This window comes from Macrobrachium rosenbergii, chromosome 44 (assembly GCF_040412425.1).
Source record: "Macrobrachium rosenbergii isolate ZJJX-2024 chromosome 44, ASM4041242v1, whole genome shotgun sequence".
Lineage (NCBI taxonomy): Eukaryota > Metazoa > Arthropoda > Malacostraca > Decapoda > Palaemonidae > Macrobrachium > Macrobrachium rosenbergii.
In genome coordinates, this window is record NC_089784.1 from 34,705,570 (window position 1) to 34,728,684 (window position 23,115).

The following is a 23,115-nucleotide window of genomic DNA, read 5'->3' on the forward strand; positions in this document are numbered from 1 at the left end:
GTGTGCATAAGGCAAAGTGATAAACATGTTTTGTTCCTTTAGTTTTGCTGAAGTGAATTAAGACCAGAGAAACAGTTAAAGTTGTTTGATGGAGTGATGCCCTTTTACTCTAGTGTATTTCTTGTTTAACTGTTGATACCTCACACTAGTCTTGATAAACTTAATTTGACTTTTCATGTGATTAATGAGCTTTTTTAAGGGATCAATGTTACCTTTAGAGTACTCAGTCATAATTCTTATATTTATGAGAGTTCAGGTATCTGGCTGAATATGAGGTAAATTTTCGAAATCTGTGATTAGTTGTGTAATAACCAATAACCAGGTACTTGGTACGCATCGTAAAAATATATATATATATATATATATATATATATATATATATATATATATATATATATATATATATATATATATATATATATATATATATATATATATATATGTGTGTGTGTGTGTGTACGTGTGTGTATATATATATTAAGCAATCCAATCCCACAGGAAAATGACAGGCGGAACTTCTGCCTGTCAATTTCCTGTGGGATTCACTATATACTGAAGTCACGTGCATTTAATGTGAATTTTAAAGAAATATATATATATATATATATATATATATATATATATATATATATATATATATATATATATATATATATATATATATATATATATATACAGTATATATACAGTAGACGAAGTAAAAAGAAGAATAAAAGTTCTAACAACAAGTCGGATCACATACCTTCGACATCCACCAAGTTCGAAGTCTCTCTCTCTCTCTCGGGAGACGCGGAGCCAACACTTCAAACACTTACCTGAAGTGATGAGGCAGACGTCGTTGTCTGTGGTGTAGGGCCCGATCTTCCCGCTCCTGATGGAGGGCTCGATGGCGTTCTTCACTTGGTACTCCGCCTGGTAGACCCTGCTGGTCAGGACCACTTCAAGGAGGGCGTCGGTACTGCCGTCCTTCCGCTTTCCGTAGCCCTGGATGGACACCCGCCGGAAGAGGCGCACTCCGCCCTGGCTTATGAGACGCTTGAACAGGATTCCGGTCAGCTGGGGAAAGAACAGTGATGAATGAGGGCGTGGGCGGTGAATAACAATTAAAAAATGCGCCAAAGTTTCTTCGGCTCAATCGAGTTTTCTGTACAGTGTATAATCAAAGCCACCGAAAATAGATCTATCTTTCGGTGGTCTCGGTGTAATGCTGTATGAGCCACGACCCATGAAACTTTAACCACGGTCCGGTAGTGGCCTATCCATTATATTTGCCAGAGGCACGATTATGGCTAATTTTAAATTTAGATAAAATATATACTACTGAGGCTAGAGGGCTGCAATTTGGTATGTCTGATGATTTGAGGGTGGATGATCAACATACTAATATGCAGCCCTCTAGCCTCAGTAGTTTTGAAGATCTGAGGGCGGACAGAAAAAGTGAGGACAGAAAAGTGCGGGCAGAAAAAGCGCGGACAGAATAAAGCACGGACGGACAGACAAAGAGCCGCAATAGTTTTCTTTTACAGACAACTAAAAAATGGAAATCCTATTTTTGTTTAAGTGTCTGAGAGTAAATAGAACAGATGAAGGCTTACATGAGAGGATGAGAATCAGAAAGTAACTGAATTAAAGATTACAGAGGTTGTGAAACCGTTCTGGAAAGTAAGGATTGTCTTGAAACACATTAACCGGAATGCACGTAGTTAAACCAACTTTCCTGTACAGAAGCGATGTGTGGATGTTGAATGCGAATGAAAGGAAAGAATGTGAGTATACGTGCTTGTATACCAAGTATACATAAAATAAAGGGTTTGAAAAAGCGAGATGGGTGTAGATATTGTTTAAAATGTTAGCTAAGGCGATAAGGTCAACTCCTGCTATCGCAGGACATAGCCAATACCACCAAACGTTTCCAGAACTGCGTATTCCATGTTAACACACCTGTCACTCACAAACTGTCTACATTAACCAGTGATCAGGATTCAAGGCTGTTAAACTAAGTATATGGTTTTGTCGTGCAAATATATCGAAATTTTTTTTAATTAATTTGTATTCTTTTTAAGTATACAAACCATCACCTTTCATATATTGAGTACCTTTCCTGCGCATGCGCTGGACCGGCCCGTGTACTAATCAACAACCTCACAGAACGCTGTTAGATTACAGTCAAAAGTTTACGAAGCGGTCAATATTTTATTTTTAATTTAACATCAACACTTCATTTCTATGAAGGAGAGTTGGCTCAACAATCCCTTCATATATTCCAACCATAGGTTTCTTATCGTCTGTGCCAGTTTTGCATGTTTCGCCTTTTCTGCAATTCGCACCTCTGGTCCCATCATTTTCATTTATTATATTTAGAAGTAACTATACGAATTAGCCTCTTCTATTCCTCCACCATCAACGTAAACATGAATTGCCCCATCTTCCGTGTTTCCGTTACTCTTTGTTTACGTTCGTTGCCAGCTGCTGCTTCTTTTTCTAGCATTTTCTCTTCAAGATTTCCAGACATCAGTGATTCCAGTTTACATTCACGATTTATTTTCGCATCCCTTAAGATTATGCCTGCATCTACCATCTTTCCTCAGATTCTTTAATGTTTAAGTTGAGTGAAATATATTGAAAAGTTTCAAAACTGCAATATTTTGAACACTAAAATTGGTTAAAATTAAATTTCTATTAGTGTACACTAAGATCTGACAACATAAATTCTAGTTGCTTTCAGTATCCAACAGCGAATTCAGTTACAAAGATAATGAAGAACAATTCATGATAAGAACGAAAAAGTCCACATTTATGGGAAATTCATACAACAAAAATACGAAAACTGATCCTGTTCTGTTTTCCACAAGACAAACACTGAATGACACGTACATGGCACAGCGGTTCTACGATCTGACTTTATCTGCTAAGTAAACTGACAGCTATGGCTTATCTTGAGGAGCCAACCTTCAAAAAAATACATATAAAAAGATGTACAAGTATTACATTAGCATATACAAACGTCCTAGAATAAATACGAGAGAAATAAAAGTACTGAATACCGATTTCCGATATATATTCGGCAGAGGAGCATCTCTGGAACCAGAGGAGACGGACGTAAACATTCAAACAAAGGCACGAGCCACACAATGAAAAACAAAACATGGGAAAAATCATCTGTCTTGACGCAAAGCAGTTACGACTGCGCTATCAAAGAAGTGACTATCTAACTACGGAACGAATGAACCCATTTGAGAAAATCATGGGCCTACAGAAAAAAAACCGGTTGCTTCTAGGAAGTGACTTGATATATATTAAAGAAAGGGAGCAGCTTATCTAACTCGGAATGACTTGGGTCTATTTCGAGAATGACTCCGTTTTGTGAAGTAGCTAGGCTTATTTTATTAACTCCGTCAACGTGCGTTTGGCTCTTTGCCTGTCTACTTACAATATATGTCTAAAATATACTCAAATTCAAACTGATTTCTGTGAACAGGTGGGCTACAGATCGTGGAAAAATTCATTGAAATTTTAGACGAATTGAATTGAACCTATGGGACCTATGAGGTCATTCAGTGCTGAACCGGAAATTGGCAGTGAAAGATATGAAAGGCGTGACAGGAGGAAAGCCTCAAAGCAGCTGCACTGTGAATCAATTGTTAGAAGAGGGTGGAAAGTAAGATGGAAGGAAGAGAATAAGAAAGGAGGTACATTAAAACGAACGAAAGGTGTTGCAGCTAGGGGCAAAAGGCACGCTGCAAAGAACCCTAAATAATGCCTACAGTGCACCGCATGAGGTGCACTGACGACACTAGCCCCCTACGGCGTTGAAATTTGAGATGGATTCTGGATTGTGTTTACTTCCTTTGAGAGATCAAATCTTGAAGCCTACTTAGGACCTAGGTGTAGAGAATTCTCCAGACCTTACTAGAGCCTGCAACAATGGAAAAAGTGGTGAAGAAATCTACAATGGTGTAAGTGCAAGAGGGAGAATTGAGCAGGTTCTTGAAAGGTCTCTTTTAGTTTTCTGTAAAAGAAAACTATTGTGCCAGGTTTGTCTGTCCGTTCGCACTTTATTCTGTCCGCACTTTTTCTTTCCACCCTCAGATCTTAAAAACTATTGAGTCTAGAGGGCTGCAAATTGGTATGTTGATCATCCACCCTCTTATCATCAAGCATACCAAATTGCAGTCTTCTAGCCTCAGGAGTTTTTATTTTATTTAAGGTTAAATTTAGCCATAATCATGCCTCTGGCAACGATATAGTTAAAGGCCACTGGGCCGGGCAGCGGCTCATACAGCATTATATCGAGACCACCGAAAGATAGATCTATTTTCGGTGGCCTTGATTATACGATGTACAGAAAACTCTATTGCGCCGAAGAAACTTCGGCGCATTTTTTACTGGTTTGTGTATATTATTAATATATATTTACATTTACACCATTGTGGATCTCTTCGCCATTCTAGTGACTGGTGGGATTATGAGATTTTTACGAATGGAAAAAGTCTTATGGAAATTACTATCAGGATACAATTATATGTTTACGCTAATATCGCAGAAGCTAAATTGAAAAGTAGCATTCTTACCAGAGTCTTAGTTTATATTTATTCTTATTACATATTTATTAATACAGGGATTCCTTTCTGTATGGACTTGGTCCACCGCAGAAAGCAGAGAGTCTGAATCTAAAAAATACTGGATCTGTCTTGATAAGTTGCCGGAGAGAAAAACAAGTAAAAAAATGCGTCGAAGTTTTTTCGACGCAATCGAGTTTTCTGTACATCGTATAATCAAGGCCCCTGAAAATAGATCTATCTTTCGGTGTATGAGCCGCGGCCCATGAATTTTTAACCACGGCCCGCTTGTGGCCTATCCTATATCGTTACCAGAAGCACGATTATGGCTAACTTTAACCTTAAATAAAATAAAAAATACTGAGGCTAGAAGGCTTCAATCTGGTATGTTTGGTGGTTGGAGGGTGGATGATCAACATTCGAATTTACAGCCGTCTAGCCTCGGTAGGTTTTAAGATCTGAGAGCGGACAGAAAAAGTGCCGACAGAAAAAAGTGCGGACGGACAGACAAAGCCGGCACAATAGTTTTCTTTTACAGAAAACTAAAAAAGCCCCTGACGGATCGAGAGGAAGAGAAACTTCTGAACGTGCAGTTCCCACCTAAGACGAAACTGGAGTCATTCTTACTCTCCTTGAAAAAATTTATGACTAGAGAATTTGACCTAGTAGGGAAACTCAAAATCTCAAAGATTTAAGCTCCAAAATGTGTATAAAATCACTGTAACAGAACCCAACCAAGATTTTGTTGCACAGAATCAAATCTTACGTAAATGAACACATCCACACCAGCGTCGACAAATTTCGACAAATTCCAAACCACAAAAGGATATTTTCTAACATATGAATAATATTCAAATGAGTTCTTTTAAACAGAGTGGCAACATCAGTTTAACAGATTTTATAGTGAATCATTCCAGTTCTTAGAATAATTCTTTTCACAGCATTGAGAAGGAAAGAATTAATCATAGAACTGAAGAGACTGACTTGGAAAATCAAGTCAGCTGATGCTACTATTCTACTTAACAGAACCTGTATGAAAAAGGGGGTCTCTGTTTCCTTCTTAATACCTATATAGAAACAAATACTCTCACACATCAGCAACAAAAAATATAGTGCTGAATACTGCCCTAAAATGGAAAACTGCATTATCTACAATATTTTCGAAATTGAGATATGCCACCTACCAGGCTCGTGAAACACTAATACACAAGTTACTGCAGTTTCAGAATTATTCTTCAGTGCTTTATTTAGGGGGTCCAATCTGCAGTATCTGCAAAATCAGTAGTAAGGCAAGGGAAAACTAAAGTATCTACCATTTTATTCAGTTTTTTTTTATTTTTGCAGATGCTGCAGTCTTCCATTTTAGGGCAGAATATTTCCAATCAAGTAAATACCTAAGGAAATATTTACACTAACCACAAAGGGTCACTAACACAAATTTGAGATACTCACGTCAAACAGCAAGGAATTCGAGACCTCCTGATGTTTGGAAGATTGTGGCGTGGCGAGATCTTTATCGTAAGGTAGATTCAGCAGACAGATACTGAGAGACACGACACTTCCTGGAAGCGAAAAAATAAATTAACACGAAGAAAAATAAATATGCAAGTGTGGACCTTTCTTTACGACCAAAAGTCATGAGAGGTTGTGGAATACAGAGTTTAGGCCAAAGGCCAAGCACTGGGACCTACGAGGTCATTCAGCGCTGGTGAGGAAACAGAGTAAGTAGGTCTGAATGGTGTAACTGGAGGGAAAACCTCGCATTTGTACTATGAAATAACTGTTAGGAGAGGGTAAATAGAAAAATGGAAGAAAGATAATATGATGGAGGTACAGTAAAAGGAATAAAAGGTGTTGCAGCTAGGCGCTGAAGGGACGCTGCAAAGAACCTTTAGTAATGCCTTCAGTGCACCCCGTAAGGTGTACTAATAGCGCTACCCCACACGAGGCATTGGAGGTTATGCACTAATTTTATGAATGTCCAAAAATGATAATTACATAAGAATGAAGTCATAAAGAAGTAATAATTATTTGTAATTACACAAGACTCTCATGACGGCAATTTGCGTCAGGTGGGAAACTTCAGGATGAAAGATGTACCTAAGCATTTGCTTTTTAATTTAACACAAATCCATATTATCATCAATGTTAATAAGGAGACATACAACTTCAAAATATATAGACATATCACCCGACTGTCTTGTCAATCATCGGATGTAATCACTTACTATCTAAATAATCCGAAGTTTAACCACTTTTAATTTTGGAAAATATAAACACAATGAAACAAACCAACTACCAATTAATAAAACGCGTATCATTGATGATTTTTATTAATCTAAAATATTACCCTACAGAATTCAATAGCAGGCAATATCAGTAACTTACAAAAGGCATGAATAAATTATGAATATAGACAAATGCATACTAGTAGTTTGTGAGGCAAAAAAATATTAACGATACGAGTGTAATGTCATAAGGACATTGTAAATGAGCAAACGCGTATCTCCTAAAAAATAAAAAAATAAAAATTAAAGAATGAGTAATGTATAAGCAATAACAGTAAGGAAAACAAAAAAGTGGCAGAGAGAGAGAGAGAGAGAGAGAGAGAGAGAGAGAGAGAGAGAGAGAGAGAGAGAGAGAGATATAAAACTCTCGTCTCTCTCTCTGTTTAACCTCATGGAGTAGAGAGAGAGAGAGAGAGAGAGAGAGAGAGAGAGAGAGAGAGAGAGAGAGAGAGAGAGAAAACGATCGTGCTCAACCGTTTAACCTCCCTCTCTCTCTCTCTCTCTCTCTCTCTCTCTCTCTCTCTCTCTCTCTCTCTGCCACTTTTTCATGGGGGAGAGAGAGAGAATAAACAAAAACCATCCTCAGCCGTTTAAAACAAAAAACCATCCTCAGCCGTTTAACTCTCTCTCTCTCTCTCTGTCAACAAACATCATGCCCCTACAGACCTGCAGTACCTAACCTTGGGACACGTAATGCACCAAAAGCGTCCTTTCGTTCCGGTCCCGCTCCCCCCCCCCCACCTTCCCATCCCCTCCCCCACCTCCTCCCCCCCAACCAAAGATGGATGGCACTGATCACACGTCTCCGAGACAACACAAACTTCCCCAACAGTGCCAATAATGATGTCGTGGATCGCGAAAGGGTGCCACCGGACCATATAACTCCCCACTCAAAAAACGCCGAGTCGGCTGGCGCTGCAAGTAATGTGAGAGAGTGGACCGGGTTTCTCTCTCTCTCTCTCTCTCTCTCTCTCTCTCTCTCTCTCTCTCTCTCTCTCTCTCTCCGTTTTCCTCCTCTCTCACTATCTCTCTCTCTCGACCTTCCCCTCCTCTCTCTCTCTCTGGACCTCCTCTCTCTCTTCTCTCTCTCTCTCTCTCTCTCTCTCTCTCTCTCTCTCTCTCTCTCTCTCTCTCTCTCTCTCTCTCCCAAATTGAGCAAGGATGCATTGTGGAATAATTCGTGATCATAATAATGTTCTTTTTTTTTCTACCTTGAAATATCATCTTTGTACTAGAACTGACGAAAAGAATTACAAGCGTAATTCATACGATCGTGATGACGCAATACTTCAAATAATTTAGTCCTTGCTTTGCTTCGCATTAAGGTGTTCATTTCTGAGTTTATTTCAATATAAATATTAAACGATAACAACAATTTATCTGTTAAAATAATAATAATAATAATAATAATAATAATAATAATAATAATAATAATAATAATAATAATAATAATAATAATAATAATAATAATAATAACCAAAACTCGACGTCAGAGATCAAAACTCACGCCTCCACAAAGAAGATAATTTTAACACAAAAACCCTCGTATTAAAAATCTTGGGCCAACTTCATCTCGTCGAAAAACAAGGAAAAAATCTTCCTGAACGCGTATGAAGCAAGGAGGAGGAGGAGGAGGAGGGAGGAGGAGGAGGAGGAGGAGGAGGAGGAGGAGGAGGAGGAGGAGGAGGAGGAGGAGGTGGTGGTGGTGGTGGCGGTGGCGGTGGCGAGGACACCCCAATTCGGAAAGCAAAGTGATATTGCACAACACTTGGCCCAAACAATGGGACTCTCATCCTTCGTGGACCTGAGAGAGAGAGAGAGAGAGAGAGAGAGAGAGAGAGAGAGAGAGAGAGAGGAAAGTTAGAGAGAGAGAGAGAGGAGTGAAAAGTTACGAAAGTTAGAGAGAGAGAGAGAGGGAGGAGAGGTTACATGAGAGAGAGAGAGAGAGAGAGAGAGAGAGAGAGAGAGAGAGAGACAACAAACTAAGAGAGAGAGGACAATGCAGAATCAAGACGGACCAGGGTACAAAAAGAAGAAGAAGAGAAGAAGAAGGACAATGCAGAATCAAGAAGAAGCGGTCCAGGGTATGAAATGAAGAAGAAGAAGAAGAAGAAGAAGAAGATGATGATGATGATATAATGAATGACGATATGAATGGAGAAATTGTGAAGTTGGGTTTGCGAAAATAATAATGTGATGGTAAGGAAGAGAAAGGAAAGAGAATGTGCAGCATACTAGTATGATAACAGAAAGAAGCCAAAATTTGAATGAATGGATCGGACAGTCGGAAAAGTATTGAAAGAAAGAGTCAAAGAATATAATCAGAGAAGTCAAAAACCGATAAGTAAGGAAAACCGCAAATAAATTAAGATAACTAAAAGGGAATTAAAAAATACTGGAGGCAAACGTATTAAAATGCTTAAACTAAGATAGTAAGAAAGATCTTACGACACAGAACAATGTCATTAATGGTAGAAATATAGTGAATTCAAAAGGGAAAGCTATAAGAAATACATAAAGCATAAATGAACAGAAGTTCTCTAGATGAAAGCTGAATGACGGTTATTTATACGAAAAAAATTAACTCGTTTAGCAGCTGTTTCAAGTTACAATTATCTTTTTAACCTACAAATATGCGAATTGAAAAGGCTGAATAGGAAAAATGTTTCTATATCCTTGACAGATAGCCAAAAGTAATATACTAACGTCATTTTGTTAGTTTTCTTTAAAAGAAAACTATTGTACCGGCTTTGTCTGTCCGTCCGCACTTTTTCAACCCACCCTCAGATCGGATAAACTACTGAGGATAGAGGTCTGCAAATTGGTATGTTGTTCATCCACCTCCAATCATCAAACATACCAAATTGTAGTCCTCTAGCCTCAGTAGTTTTTAGTTTATTTAAGGTTAAAGTTAGCCATAATCTTGCTTCTGGCAACGATATAGGGTACGCCACCACCGGGCAGTGGTTATGGACCGCAGCTCATACAGCATTATACGGAGACCACCGAAAGATAGATCTATTTTGGCCTTGATTATACGCTGTAGCGGCTGTACAGAAAACTCATTTCTTAGGCACATTTTTTACTTGTTTTTATTTTGTGGTTATTTGCAGGTTTAACAAGATAATAGTAAAATTTGAAAGGGCTGCTTAACTTGTTTATCTTTTTCGTATAAGTACTTATCATTTAGCTTTCATCTAGAGAACAATCTAATTATGATTCAGGTATTACCTATAGATATTTCCCTTGAATCTTCAGTACATTTCTGCCATCAATGACACTTTCGTATCGTAAGATTTCCCATACTATTTCAGTCCAAGCATTTTTTAAGGCTTGTCCTTAATATCGCATTAGTTCTTCATGGCATATAACTAGATTGTGTTCCGTAATTGTTACACATTTACTGTATTTATATGTTCTCTTACTTTATATTATTACACAATAAGTAGCACTTCTGTTTACACCACATTCATTTCGCAAACAAATATTCACGATTTCCCTCATTCATAACGTCATTCATAGTCATCCTCTCATTTATCTTTTCACGCCCTCGGCCCCATTCTGCCATCCTCTTCTTGGTTCTTCATTATCATTCCCTTCTCTTAGCCTGTTGTACGGGACGTCCGTCTCTCTCTCTCTCTCTCTCTCTCTCTCTCTCTCTCTCTCTCTCTTACTCTCTCTCTCTCTCTCTCTCTCTCTCTCTCTCTCTCTCTCTCTCTCTATATATATATATATATATATATATATATATATATATATATATATATATATATATATATATATATATATATATATATATATATATATATATATATATATATTTTTTTTTTTCTCAGCCCTCATCTTCAACAAATAGCCAAAAGTAACGATACAGAATGTGGAAGAAATTTAAGTTAAAATCGAGACTAAGATGATAAGACGTATCTGAAACAGCCTGAAGCTTTAGAATTTCAAAGAGAATAAAAAAAGCTATAAAATCAATGTTAAAAAAATACATGATTCTCGCAAAAAAGAAAGCCCATAAATCTTTACAATGATTCTGGGTCACTGACAAACAGCAGCCGACCATTCAAAAACATATTTCAGCCAGCAACTAAATGTATGGGATTATTCATTCTATAAAAAACATTAGGCTTTTGATACACCTATGATTCAGCACCTCAGATACTGCAATCTAAATTACCCCAAAAAAGAGAGAAAGATAAAAACCAACGAGAAAAAACGATAAAAAAACTCCCTATTTACTCTTGGACTTCGAGACTCAATTTGAAGGGAGCCAAGTCAGCGGCACCAGTAGTTTTATAGCTTCTGACCCCTGGCTATTAAGGAATTCCTCTAGAGTGGAGATGTAAGAGAAAATTTTAAGTATACACGTTTATTTACGCATGAGGAAGTCTGTAAAAATACAGCAGTTTCCAGTGAAAACACTAAATTAAAAAAATCAATTAATCTTTCTTTAAATCTTCAGCTGAAAAGCCTTATGGACAGAGTCAACACACTAAACCCAAGAGGGTTCCAAAGAGAAATCAGCCTGCAGAGAGAGATAAGTTATAGGAAAAGGTGAGTCAACTTCACCCAGGAGTTTGAGAGGAGTGTCAACTTTACCCAGGAGTTTGAGAGGAGAGTCAACTTTAAGTTTGAGAGGATAGTTAACTTTACCCAGGAGTTAGAGAGGAGAGTCAACTTTACCCCGGAGTTTGAGAGGAGTGTCAACTTTATCCAAGAGTTTGAGGAGAGAGTCAGCTTTACCCAGGAGTTTGAGAGGAGAGTTAACTTTACTAAGGAGTTTGAGAGGAGAGTCAACTTTACTCACGAGTTAGAGAGGAGAGTCAACTTAACCCAGGAGTTTGAGAGAAGAGTCAACTTTACCCAGGAGTTTGAGAGAAGAGTCAACTTTGCCCAGTAGTTTGAGAAGAGTGTCACCTTTACCTAAGAGTTTGGGAGGAGAGTCAACTTTACCCAGGAGTTTGAGAGGAGAGTCAACTTTACCCAGGAGTTTGAGAGGAGTGTCAACTTTACCCAAGAGTTTGAGAGGAGAGTCAACTTTACCCCGGAGTTTTAGAGGAGAGTCAACTTTACCCAGGAGTTTGAGAGGAGAGTCAATTTTACTCAGGAGTTTGAGAGGAGAGTCAACTTTATTCAGGAGTTAGAGAGGAGAGTCAACTTCACCCAGGAGTTTGAGAGGAGAGTCAACTTTACCCAGGAGTTTAAGAGGAGTATCACCTTTACCCAAGAGTTTGAGAGGAGAGTAAAGTTTACTCAGGAGTTAGAGAGGAGAGTCAACTTTACCCAGGAGTTTGAGAGGAGTATCAACTTTACCCAAGAGTTTGAGAGGAGAGTCAACTTTACCCAGGAGTTTGAGAGGAGAGTCAACTTTCCCCAGGAGTTTGAGAGAAGAGTCAACTTTGCTCAGTAGTTTGAGAAGAGAGTGTCACCTTTACCCAAGAGTTTGGGAGGAGAGTCAACTTTGCTCAGGAGTTTGAGAGGAGAGTCAACTTTACCCAGGAGTTTGGGAGGAGAGTCAACTTTACCCAAGAGTTTGAGAGGAGAGTCAACTTTACTCAGGTGTTTGAGAGGAGAGCCAACTTTACCTAGGAGTTTGAGAGGAGTGTCAATTTCATCCAGGAATTACAGAGGAGAGTCAACTTTACCCAGGAGTCTGAGAGGAGAGTCAACTTTACTCAGGAGTTTGAGAGGGGTGTCAACTTTACTCAGGAGTTTGAGAGGGGAGTTAACTTTACCCAGGAGTTTGAGAGGAGAGTCAACTTTACCCAGGAGTTTGAGAGGAGAGTCAACTTCACCCAAGAGTTTATAAGGCGAGTCAACTTCACCCAGGAGTTTGAAAGGAGAGTCATCTTTACTCAGGAGTTTGAGAGGAGAGTCATCTTTACTCAGGAGTTTGAGAGGAGAGTCATCTTCACACAGGAGGTTCAGAGGAGAGTGAACTTCACCCAGTAGTTTGAGAGAAGAGTCATCTTCACCCAGGAGTTTGAGAGGATAGTCAACTTCACCCAGGAGTTTGAGAGGAGAGTCAACTTTACTCAGGAGTTAGAGAGGAGAGTCAACTTTACCCAGGAGTTAGAGAGGAGAGTCAACTTTACCCAGGAGTTTGAGAGGAGTATCAACTTTACCCAGGAGTTTGAGAGGAGAGTCATCTTTACCCAAGAGTTTGAGGAGAGAGTTAACTTCTGCTCAGGAGTTTGAGAGGAGAGCCACCTTTACCCAATAGTTTGAGAGGAGAGTCAACTTTTGCTCAAGAGTTTGGGAGGAGAGTCAACTTCACCCTGGAGTTTGAGAGGAGAGTAAACTTTACTCAGGAGTTTGAGAGGAGATTCATCTTTACCCAGGAGTTTGAGAGGAGAGTCTTCTTTACTCAGGAATTTGAGAGGAGTGTCAACTTTACCCAAGAGTTTGAGAGGAGTCAACTTTACCCAGGAGTTTGAGAGGAGTCAACTTTACCCAGGAGTTTGAGAGGAGACCCAGGAGTTTGAGAGGAGAGTCAACTTCACCCAGGAGTTTTAGAGAAGAGTCAACTTTACTAAGGAGTTTGAGAGGAGAGTCATCTTCACCCAGGAGTCTGAGAGGAGAGTCATCTTCACCCAGGAGTCTGAGAGGAGAGTCATCTTCACCCAGGAGTCTGAGAGGAGAGTCATCTTCACCCAGGAGTTTGAGAGGAGAGTCATCTTCACACAGGAGTTTGAGAGGAGACCCAGGAGTTTGAGAGGAGAGTCAACTTCACCCAGGAGTTTTAGAGGAGAGTCAACTTCACCCAGGAGTTTTAGAGAAGAGTCAACTTTACTAAGGAGTTTGAGAGGAGAGTCATCTTCACCCAGGAGTCTGAGAGGAGAGTCATCTTCACCCAGGAGTCTGAGAGGAGAGTCATCTTCACCCAGGAGTCTGAGAGGAGAGTCATCCTCACCCAGGAGTTTGAGAGGAGAGTCAACTTTACTCAGGAGTTTGAGAGGAGAGTCAACTTTACTCAGGAGTTTGAGAGGAGAGTCAACTTTACCCAGGAGTTTGAGAGGAGTGTCAACTTTACCCAGGAGTTTGAGAGGAGAGTCAACTTTACTCATGAGTTAGAGAAGAGAGTCAACTTTACTCAGGAGTTTGAAAGGAGAGTCATGTTTACTCAGTTTGAGAGGAGAGTCAACTTTACCCAAGAGTTTGAGAGGAGAGTCAACTTCACCCAGGAATTTGAGAGGATAGTCAACTTTACCTAGGAGTTTGGGAGGAGAGTCAACTTCACCCAGGAGTTTGAGAGGAGAGTCAACTTCACCCAGGAGTTTGAGAGGAGAGTCAACTTCACCCAGGAGTTTGAAAGGAGAGTTAACTTTACCCAGGAGTTTGAGAGGAGAGTCAACTTCACCCAGGAGTTTGAGAGGAGAGTCAACTTTACCCAGGAGTTTAAGAGGAGAGTCAACTTTACCCAGGAGTTTGAGAGAAGAGTCATCTTTCCCCAGGAGTTTGAGAGGAGAGTCATCTGTATCCAGGAGTTTGAGAGGAGAGACATCTTCACCCAGGAGTTTGAGAGGAGAGTCATCTTCACTCAGGAGTTTGAGAGGAGAGTCAACTTTACTCAGGAGTTTGAGAGGAGAGTCAGCTTCACCCGGGAGTTTGAGAGGAGAGTCAGCTTCACCCGGGAGTTTGAGAGGAGAGTCATCTTCACCCATGAGTTTGAGAGGAGTGTCAGCACCCGGAATCACACTGGAGAACTTCTCCAAACAGGGAAGAAGTGTTTAAACACTTTGATCATAATAACCCTGGTATCAAAATTACAATGAAAATACAAATATTTTGAGCAATTTCTAGGCGAGTCCTTGGTTTCGAAACAATGCCCAATTAGCTTGTCTTGCCCTGTGACTTCGACCTTGCCCAAATGACCTTGGTTCAAGATTATGTCTCACCCTCTGACTTCGGGTAATATTCATGTAAAATATGAAATTATAATATTCCTGTATTTATCAAGTAATTAGCCTAACAAGAATTTTCTTAAATTTCTCCATGTGAACTTTGCGCACGGGGATAGTGCTGTCATTGAACCTCACGTGGTGCACTGTAGGCATTACTAAAGGGTGTTTGCAGCGTCCCTTCGGCCTCTAGCATGCTCCCACTCTTTTAGCCTTTTACTTTACATCTATTCCGGCTTCCTTTCTTCATTCTTGCTGCTCAACCTCTCAATGATTTCTTGGTGCATCTGTGGGATTTTCTCAGTTCCACCTTTCCCTTAGAGCTTGTATTTCATTTCCTTTATTTTTGGGCCTCTTTATGTTGCTCTCCAACCTTCCCAACTCTCTCTCTTTGCACTGTCTTAAGAATTGCACAATCTAAAGTGCCATATTGTTTGGCTTGACAGCCTAAATTCACCAAATAATTAAAAAGAAATCGCAGAGATTTAGTGACCTTGAGTTTGTCCCAATTATCTTGGGTCAGGATGGGGTCAGGATCATGACATCCTGAGACCCTAGGAAGACTTGGTGTTAAATATGAGTTAATGTTTATCACTCACTGATTTACGGGGCGGACCAAATTTGTGACACATGGACAGACAGCCCAACAGACAAGGCGACTGCTTTATAAACCCTACATCAAACGGTTTGTGGGTGTTAATACCATGAATACCTGTAGTATTGTATGAAGTTAGTATGAAGTTAAAATATTATTCAGGGTCTTTAAAATAATCACAAGCCCTTAACAACACATTTTGTCGACAAACTCACGCACTCACATACAAAAGCACACACAAATGCTTGCAAGAAGACAATGATAAACTCCAATTTCTTACGCATGAGTTAAAAATCCGAAGAGTAGAACATTTTCACAACCCTACAATAATTAAGATGGCTAAACATTCTAAACAAGCTTAAGCCATGTCAGCATTCCGCTGTATTTAATTCAGTACCCTACCCTCCAAAATACCAAACATCAAGAATTTTTTAAAAAATTAAACAAATAAAAATCTGAAGATATAAAACCCTTACGAGAAGTACCTTTTAAAAATGTCAGGATGGTTAGGTATGAATGAATTTCCATGCTTTTAATGAATGGGAAATTCGTTTTACCCGTTTATATAAAGGTGGGGAACTACAAAGATTCCTGAAGAGGTACCACTGGAGTCTTGTTATCCAATTACGTGGTAGTATTTAATGAGAATTCTTCTCTCTGGATTATGATAAAACATGAGAGAGAGAGAGAGAGAGAGAGAGAGAGAGAGAGAAACTGAGAGAAGCATATATATACGAGTAAATAGGGTGTAGAAAACTGATGGCTCCGAAGAGAGAGAGAGAGAGAGAGAGAGAGAGAGAGAGAGGGGAGTAAATGTACCCTTTTAAATTAAATACTACAAATTCACCAAATAATTACAAAGAAATCGCAGAGATTTAAAGACACGCAAAGTAGCGAGATCATTTCATACTAGGGAAATTTAATTTGATACTTATTTCCTGAAACATTTACATCAATAAAAAGATATTATGAAAAATTACAAATACATTAGGTATGAAAAGACAAAGATTTAATGTCAACAAGAAAATTTAGAAGGCCTTGACTTGAAACTAATGTACATTTTGTAAACCACGATTATTTCGGCAAAGATGGAACGCCTTCGTTAAGCAAAGCATTACATATATTATAAATTATAGTATATACGTAAATATATATATATATATATATATATATATATATATATATATATATATATATATGTGTGTGTGTGTGTGTGTGTGTGTGTGTATGTATATATATACATATATATATATACTCTATATATATATAATGTGTATGTTTATGCAGATTTAAGGAAAATAAAAAATGAAGGTATCTGATCTCGTTTCTTAAGTAAAAATTTGAGACTTATGAAAGAGGGAAACCAAGCAAGAACTAAACAACAAAAGCTACAGTTTTATCCTCTTCCCCTCCATCCCTTCTATCCCCCTCCCTCCCCACCAACCCCCAACCCTCAACAGCAAAAGCTTAAGCAATATTAGGAGTTTCATGTTAACAGAGCAGAGACGCCGTCCTCCTTCTTTCGACCTTATCAAAGTCCCATGTATAGCAGGGTTGGCCGCTCGAGTCAACTTTCTCCATCTATTTTCTATTCCTTGCATCATTTTCCCCCAGTCCCACCTCACCCATGTCCCTCCTCATTACATTCATCCATCTGATCCGCTGACGACCCACACTCCTCCTCCCCATCACTGGCGTGCTCTTAACTCTCTTGATTGGTTCCACCTCCTCTGTTCTTTATTACATGGCCATAGTGTCTCGGACGAGCTTCCCCTAGCCTTCTCCTTTACATTACATACACCACACATTCTTCTTATATCTTGACTGCCCCTCGTTTCCAGTAGTGATATTCCAGCAATCCATCTCACCGTCCTCATTTCGGCTCTTTCTGACAGACCCTTCGTCACTCGCTTATTACAGTTTCATATCAAAATATCAATCGCATCGACTCCCAGTCGGAAAGTGATTTTATTATTTTCTCTCCCAATTGAGAATCGATTCAAAAACATATAATGAAGATAGTAACCCAATAATGAATAATAAACACTTAAGAAAACAGGAAAAAAGTTATTCAAATTCAACTGCCGAACAAAACAGAAATACACAGTGAACGCGCAATTAAACCAAACGCAATCAGTTTGGTTTAAGTTCTGTTCCCAGAGGATTAGTTTGCATAACGAGTCCATCTCTGACCATTGATTGATGGAATTGCATCAGTGATGAGAGCGTAAACCAAACACCGAGATTTCAACACGGTTCGATATCCACGTCCAGATCAGTTTAATGTATTTCAGTTCGATTAGGCTGCGACGTTACGTTTTACATTTTTGGATTAACCGCGAATAATAATAGTCTCTCTGCGTTTGAATTCATCATATATATATGTGTATATATGTGTGTGTATATATATATATATATATATATATATATATATATATATATATATATATATATATATATATATATATATATATATACATACATACATATATAAAAAAGCATATATATAATTTATATATATATATATATATATATATATATATATATATATATATATATATATATATATATATATCACTTCAAATTAATGAATAACAACTCGGTATATATAGGTGACTTTGGATTGTAAGACCTAATATGGAAAAAGCGTACGTATTACTTAACGTTACGGCAATGCATTAGGAAAATTACAGTTAAAATAATTACATAATTACATGATTACCCTCTTGGTTTTTTTACATTTCTTTTTACAGAGTTTTCTAGCTAACTTTGTTACCTATCAAAAACAGCAATGATTCTAGACAATTGGTCTTAATACATAATCGGTTTATAATGTTTAGTGAAATGTTAATTATCTTTCCTTTTCTTTCGTCAGAGATAAGAGAGAGTTTTTCGAGAGAGAGAGAGAGAGAGAGAGAGAGAGAGAGAGAGAGAGAGAGAGAGAGAATTTGTTACAAAACATTTCTCCCAAACTCGGATAACCTGCAAAGTCCGAACAAAACCAGCGAGAAATGCGGGAAATAACGAGAACCGAGAACACTGGAGTCAATGGGAAATACCTGTCGCTAAAAAAAGAAAAAAGAATATTTTTCTAGCAATTTTCTTCAAAAACAGGCCAATTGGTCATATCGAAATTTAATAATCTTTCCTTTTCATAAAGCGAAACGACTGCACAACTCGCAATGAGGCTAAAAAAGGCAAAAAACAGAGATGGTGAGAGAGTTACATGTTTTCTCTCTCTCTCTCTCTCACACACACACAAACGCACACAGACACTTTGAACCCAGGCTTAAAAGTTTTTGTATCAACTAGATTACGAAATCTCTCAAAATTAAAAGGTTCCAAATTATGACAGTTTGTTCAATTTGCTTTCAGGATGTGAAAAAAAGTTAAAGAAAATTACTAATGAATATAGAAACATACCTAATATAACGTAATTTGAAAAGAATAGCCTAACACATCTAATTTAACATTTGGAAATAATATTTCAACAATATATCTAATTTAACATTATTTTAAAAGCATATTTTTACAACTTGCCTAATTTAACATGATTTGAAAAGAATAGCTTAACATATCTAATTTAACATTTGGAAAGAATATTTCAACAACATATCTAATTTCACATTTTTTAAAAGAATATTTTAACAACATACAGTATCTAATTTAACTTTATTTAAAGAATATTTTAACAACATATCTAATTTAAAATTTGGAAAGAATATTTCAACAACATTTCTAATTTATCATTTGGAAAGAATATTTCAACATCATATCTAATCTAACATTATTTAAAAAGAATATTTTAACATATCTAATTTAACATTATTTGAAAAGAATATTTTAACATATCTAATATAAAATTTGGAAAGAATATTTCAAGAACATATCTAATTTAACATTATTTGAAAGGAATATTTTAACAACTTACCTAATTCAACACGATTTGAAAAGAGTATTTTAACAACATATCAAATTAACATTATTTAAAAAGATTAAAAACAATATCTTAATCGCATATCTGATTTAATGTTACCTGAATAGGGTATTTGAGCTGGTAATCTGAATGCAATTGCATTTAACACAAAAAGAGACGGTGAATGAAATAGAAGAGAGAGAGAGAGAGAGAGAGAGAGAGAGAGAGAGAGAGAGAGAGAGAGAGAGAGAGAGATACATTTTTGAAAGGAGACAGTGTCTTTGTAAGTGTGTCACATTATGAGTTAGTTCCTCGTTGGACAGGCCGGTATAGTTCTCGGCTAGCACACTGCTGGGCCCGCGTTCGAATCTCCGGCCGGCCAATGAAGAATTAGAGGAATTTATTTCTGGTGATAGAAATTCATTTCTCGCTATAATGTGGTTCGGATTCTACAATAAGCTGTAGGTTCCGTTGCTAGGTAAGCAACTGGTTCTTAGCCACGTAAAATAAGTCTAATCCTTCGGGCCAGCCCTAGGAGAGCTGTTAATCAGCTCAGTGGTCTGGTTAAACTAAGGTATACTTAGCAGAAAGCAGGCAGAAAATTCCTTTGTAAGATGTAACTGTGATTGACTGACTGACATATGGTCACTAAAACTGGCGTCGCAACATAATTGTGAGAAGAGGAGTGCCAGAGGGTTTACCAAAACATAACTTTGAAGCGAAACTGAAAATATAAAGAAGTTATAGGCACGGAGGTTTGAAAACAGCCATGATTGTAACTAAAAGCATAAATGATGGTATTATCGAGTCAATTGGGTGTATACCTGCAGTAAAGGTGTCTAACAAGGAGGTAAAACATTCCTTTTTGGAATATGCTAAACGAAATATTAAATACAGAAAAAATAGAGCTATTCAGAAACGTAATTTCAGGCCAGCAGGGAAAGATCATATACAAGTATACTAGAGGAAGGAAACAGAAAAGGAGAAAGTAAAAAAGAAAGGGGGTGAGAGCTGATGAAACGCTCGGAGTGAATGTAAGAACTTTCGGGAGGGAAAAGTTGTTGCACAGGAGAACAGGAACATTGGGAAAGATGAACAGACAAATATATTTTAATAAAATAAAGATGCAAATGGAGGAAACATCACTCAACACATTTTCTTTAATGGAGAACACAGAAAGATAACAGGATGGCCTGATTGACTGGAAATTTGAGCAGGTTACTATAAATCTAAGAATGTCTGAAAGGTTACAATAAATCTAAGAATGTCTGAAAGGTTACTATACAACTAAGAATGTTTAAAAGGTTACAATAAATCTAAGAATTTCTGAAAGGTTACTGTAAATCTAAGAACGTCTGAAAGGTTACAATAAATCTAAGAATGTCTGAAAGGTTACTATGCATCTAAGAATGTTTGAAAAGTTACAATAGGTCTATGAATGTCTGAAAGGTTACAATAAATCTAAGAATTGTTTGAAAGGTTACTATACATTAAGAATGTTTGAAAGGTTACAAATAAATCTAAGAATACTTAAAAGGTTACAATAAATCTAAGAATGTCTGAAAGGTTACTATACAACTAAGAATGTTTCAAAGGTTACTATAAATCTAAGAATACTTAAAAGGTTACAATAAATCTAAGAATGTCTGAAAGGTTACTATACAACTAAGAATGTTTCAAAGGTTACTATAAATCTAAGAATTTCTGAAAGGTTACTATAAATCTAAGAATGTCTGAAAGGTTACAATAAATCTAAGAATGTCTGATAGGTTACTATGCATCTAAGAATGTTTGAAAGGTTACAATAAATCTAAGAATGTCTGAAAAGTTACTATACATCTAAGATGTCTGAAAGGTTACAATAAATCTAAGAATGTCTGAAAGGTTACTATGCATCTAAGAATGTTTGAAAGGTTACAATAAATCTAGGAATGTCTGAAAGGTTACTATGCGTCTAAGAATGTTTGAAAGGTTACAATAAATCTAGGAATGTCTGAAAGGTTTATACATCCGAATGTTTGAAGAGGAAGAGGAAAAAGTTAAATAAGAATGCTATCAAGAGTAGCCAAAATATACGAAGATTTGGGAAAGCCAGTAAAATGAAGTGAAAAATACTATATTAGATGCTGAAAGAATAAGGTGAATTTATAAATGGTTGTGGAAGTATCCGACAAAGACTTATGAAGAAAATGTACAGGAGCTAAGTCTTAGTAAAGAGAAGTTGCAGAGAATGAGGAAAGAATATGAAAATACTAATGAGAGAAAAGTAAAGAGAAGTTGCAGAGAATGAGGAAAGAATTTGAAAATACTAACGAGAAGAAAAAGTTTAATAAGAATGTAGGTAAATGGAAGCAAGAGAGATAAGAATGATGACTGTTAATATGGTTGAAGGAAGAATCAACTGGTTGATTTATAATGGTAACTGGGAGAAAATGATATGGATGATGATGGTACGGCCTAGTTTGAAAAGGGTCAGGAGTAGACGAGGAGTGTCTAAAGAAAGCAGGGTGGGAATATAAGTAAGGATTATTGAGCCAACTCTTGTCTATGAAGAGGAAGAGAGAGAGAGAGAGAGAGAGAGAGAGAGAGAGAGAGGTTGGGATGAATGACATTGGCAAAGTGTACACGAAGGCAGAAAGGTGCTGAGAAGTATAAAGATAATTGTGTGATGTAAATACCAATAGTTCTTTTAGAAGAACTATCTTTTTTTATTCATATTTACGTCAATTTTTTTTACATAAAAAAGACCATCATCTGTATTTCTAATTTATTCACAGATTTGAAGTTCCAGCGGTGCTGCTTGACTATTATTACTCAAAACTAGAGTTTTGTAAAAATATAATTACGCAAAGCTAGAGTTACGCAAAACTATAACTACGCAAAACTAAAGTTAGGCAAAACTGAGTTATGCAAAACTACAATAAGTACAAAGGAAAAAAACAGATCCAGGTAAAAGAAAGAGAAAATAAAATTATAGAAAAAAAATCGGCAAAAACTAAGAGCAACCAAACTATAAAGCGTTAATACCAACACAGGAAACAGAGATGAGATTCAGACACGAAGGAGCGAATTCGGGAGAAATGGGAATCGTCGAAATTCTCAGGAATGAGGGAATAATGGAATTCCCGACAAAACAGCCAAAGTTTAGCCCCTCCCCCCTTCCCCCTCAAGGAGGAGGAGGAGGAGGTGTGCGCAAACTTCTCAACAAATGGCGACCAATTAAAACAAACTTCACCCTCTTCTGCAATGCTATTATTATTATTGTTATTATTATTCCGCAGTCTATCTGATCGCGAGAGAGAAAGAGAGAGAGGGACAAGGGTGGGGGTGGGAAAAGAAGGGGAGGGGGGGAAAAGGAGGGGGGAAGGTAGGGACAGAGATTGGCGATTATATAGAGGTGACAAAGCTGCAATACTCTCTCTCTCTCTCTCTCTCTCTCTCTCTCTCTCTCTCTCTCTCTCTCTCTCTCTCTCTCTCTCTCTAAAATGGTAATTTTACAAAATCCTTTTCTGACAAAGTATATACCTTCATATATATATATATATATATATATATATATATATATATATATATATATATATATAAGTATACTTCATATATACTGTATATATACATATGTGTGTGTACATATGTATGTATAATTTACAAAAAGATGAAATCCTTTTAAAACCACGAAAAAAATCTAGAGAGAAAAATGACGATAACATCACAGTAAAACATCACACCATCCTTAAAAAATACGTGAAAAAACAGTAACAATATTCAAAGCGCGCGCGAGAGAGAGAGAGAAAGAGAGAGAGAGATGGAAGGATTATGCGCCCGAGTTCTTGGGGGAGAGATGCAAAATCCA

General features: G+C 37.5%; 1 protein-coding gene across 1 annotated transcript in view; it reads right to left on the reverse strand.

Moving 5' to 3' along the window:
* LOC136829514 (uncharacterized) overlaps positions 1-23,115 on the reverse strand; it is a 602,709-nt gene that overhangs the window by 415,731 nt on the left and 163,863 nt on the right. The window contains exons 8-9 of the mRNA XM_067088310.1: positions 6,012-6,121; positions 816-1,056 (exon numbers count right to left, since the gene is read on the reverse strand). Coding sequence (XP_066944411.1) covers positions 816-1,056; positions 6,012-6,121 — 351 coding nt within the window. The remainder of the gene's footprint in view (positions 1-815; positions 1,057-6,011; positions 6,122-23,115) is intronic.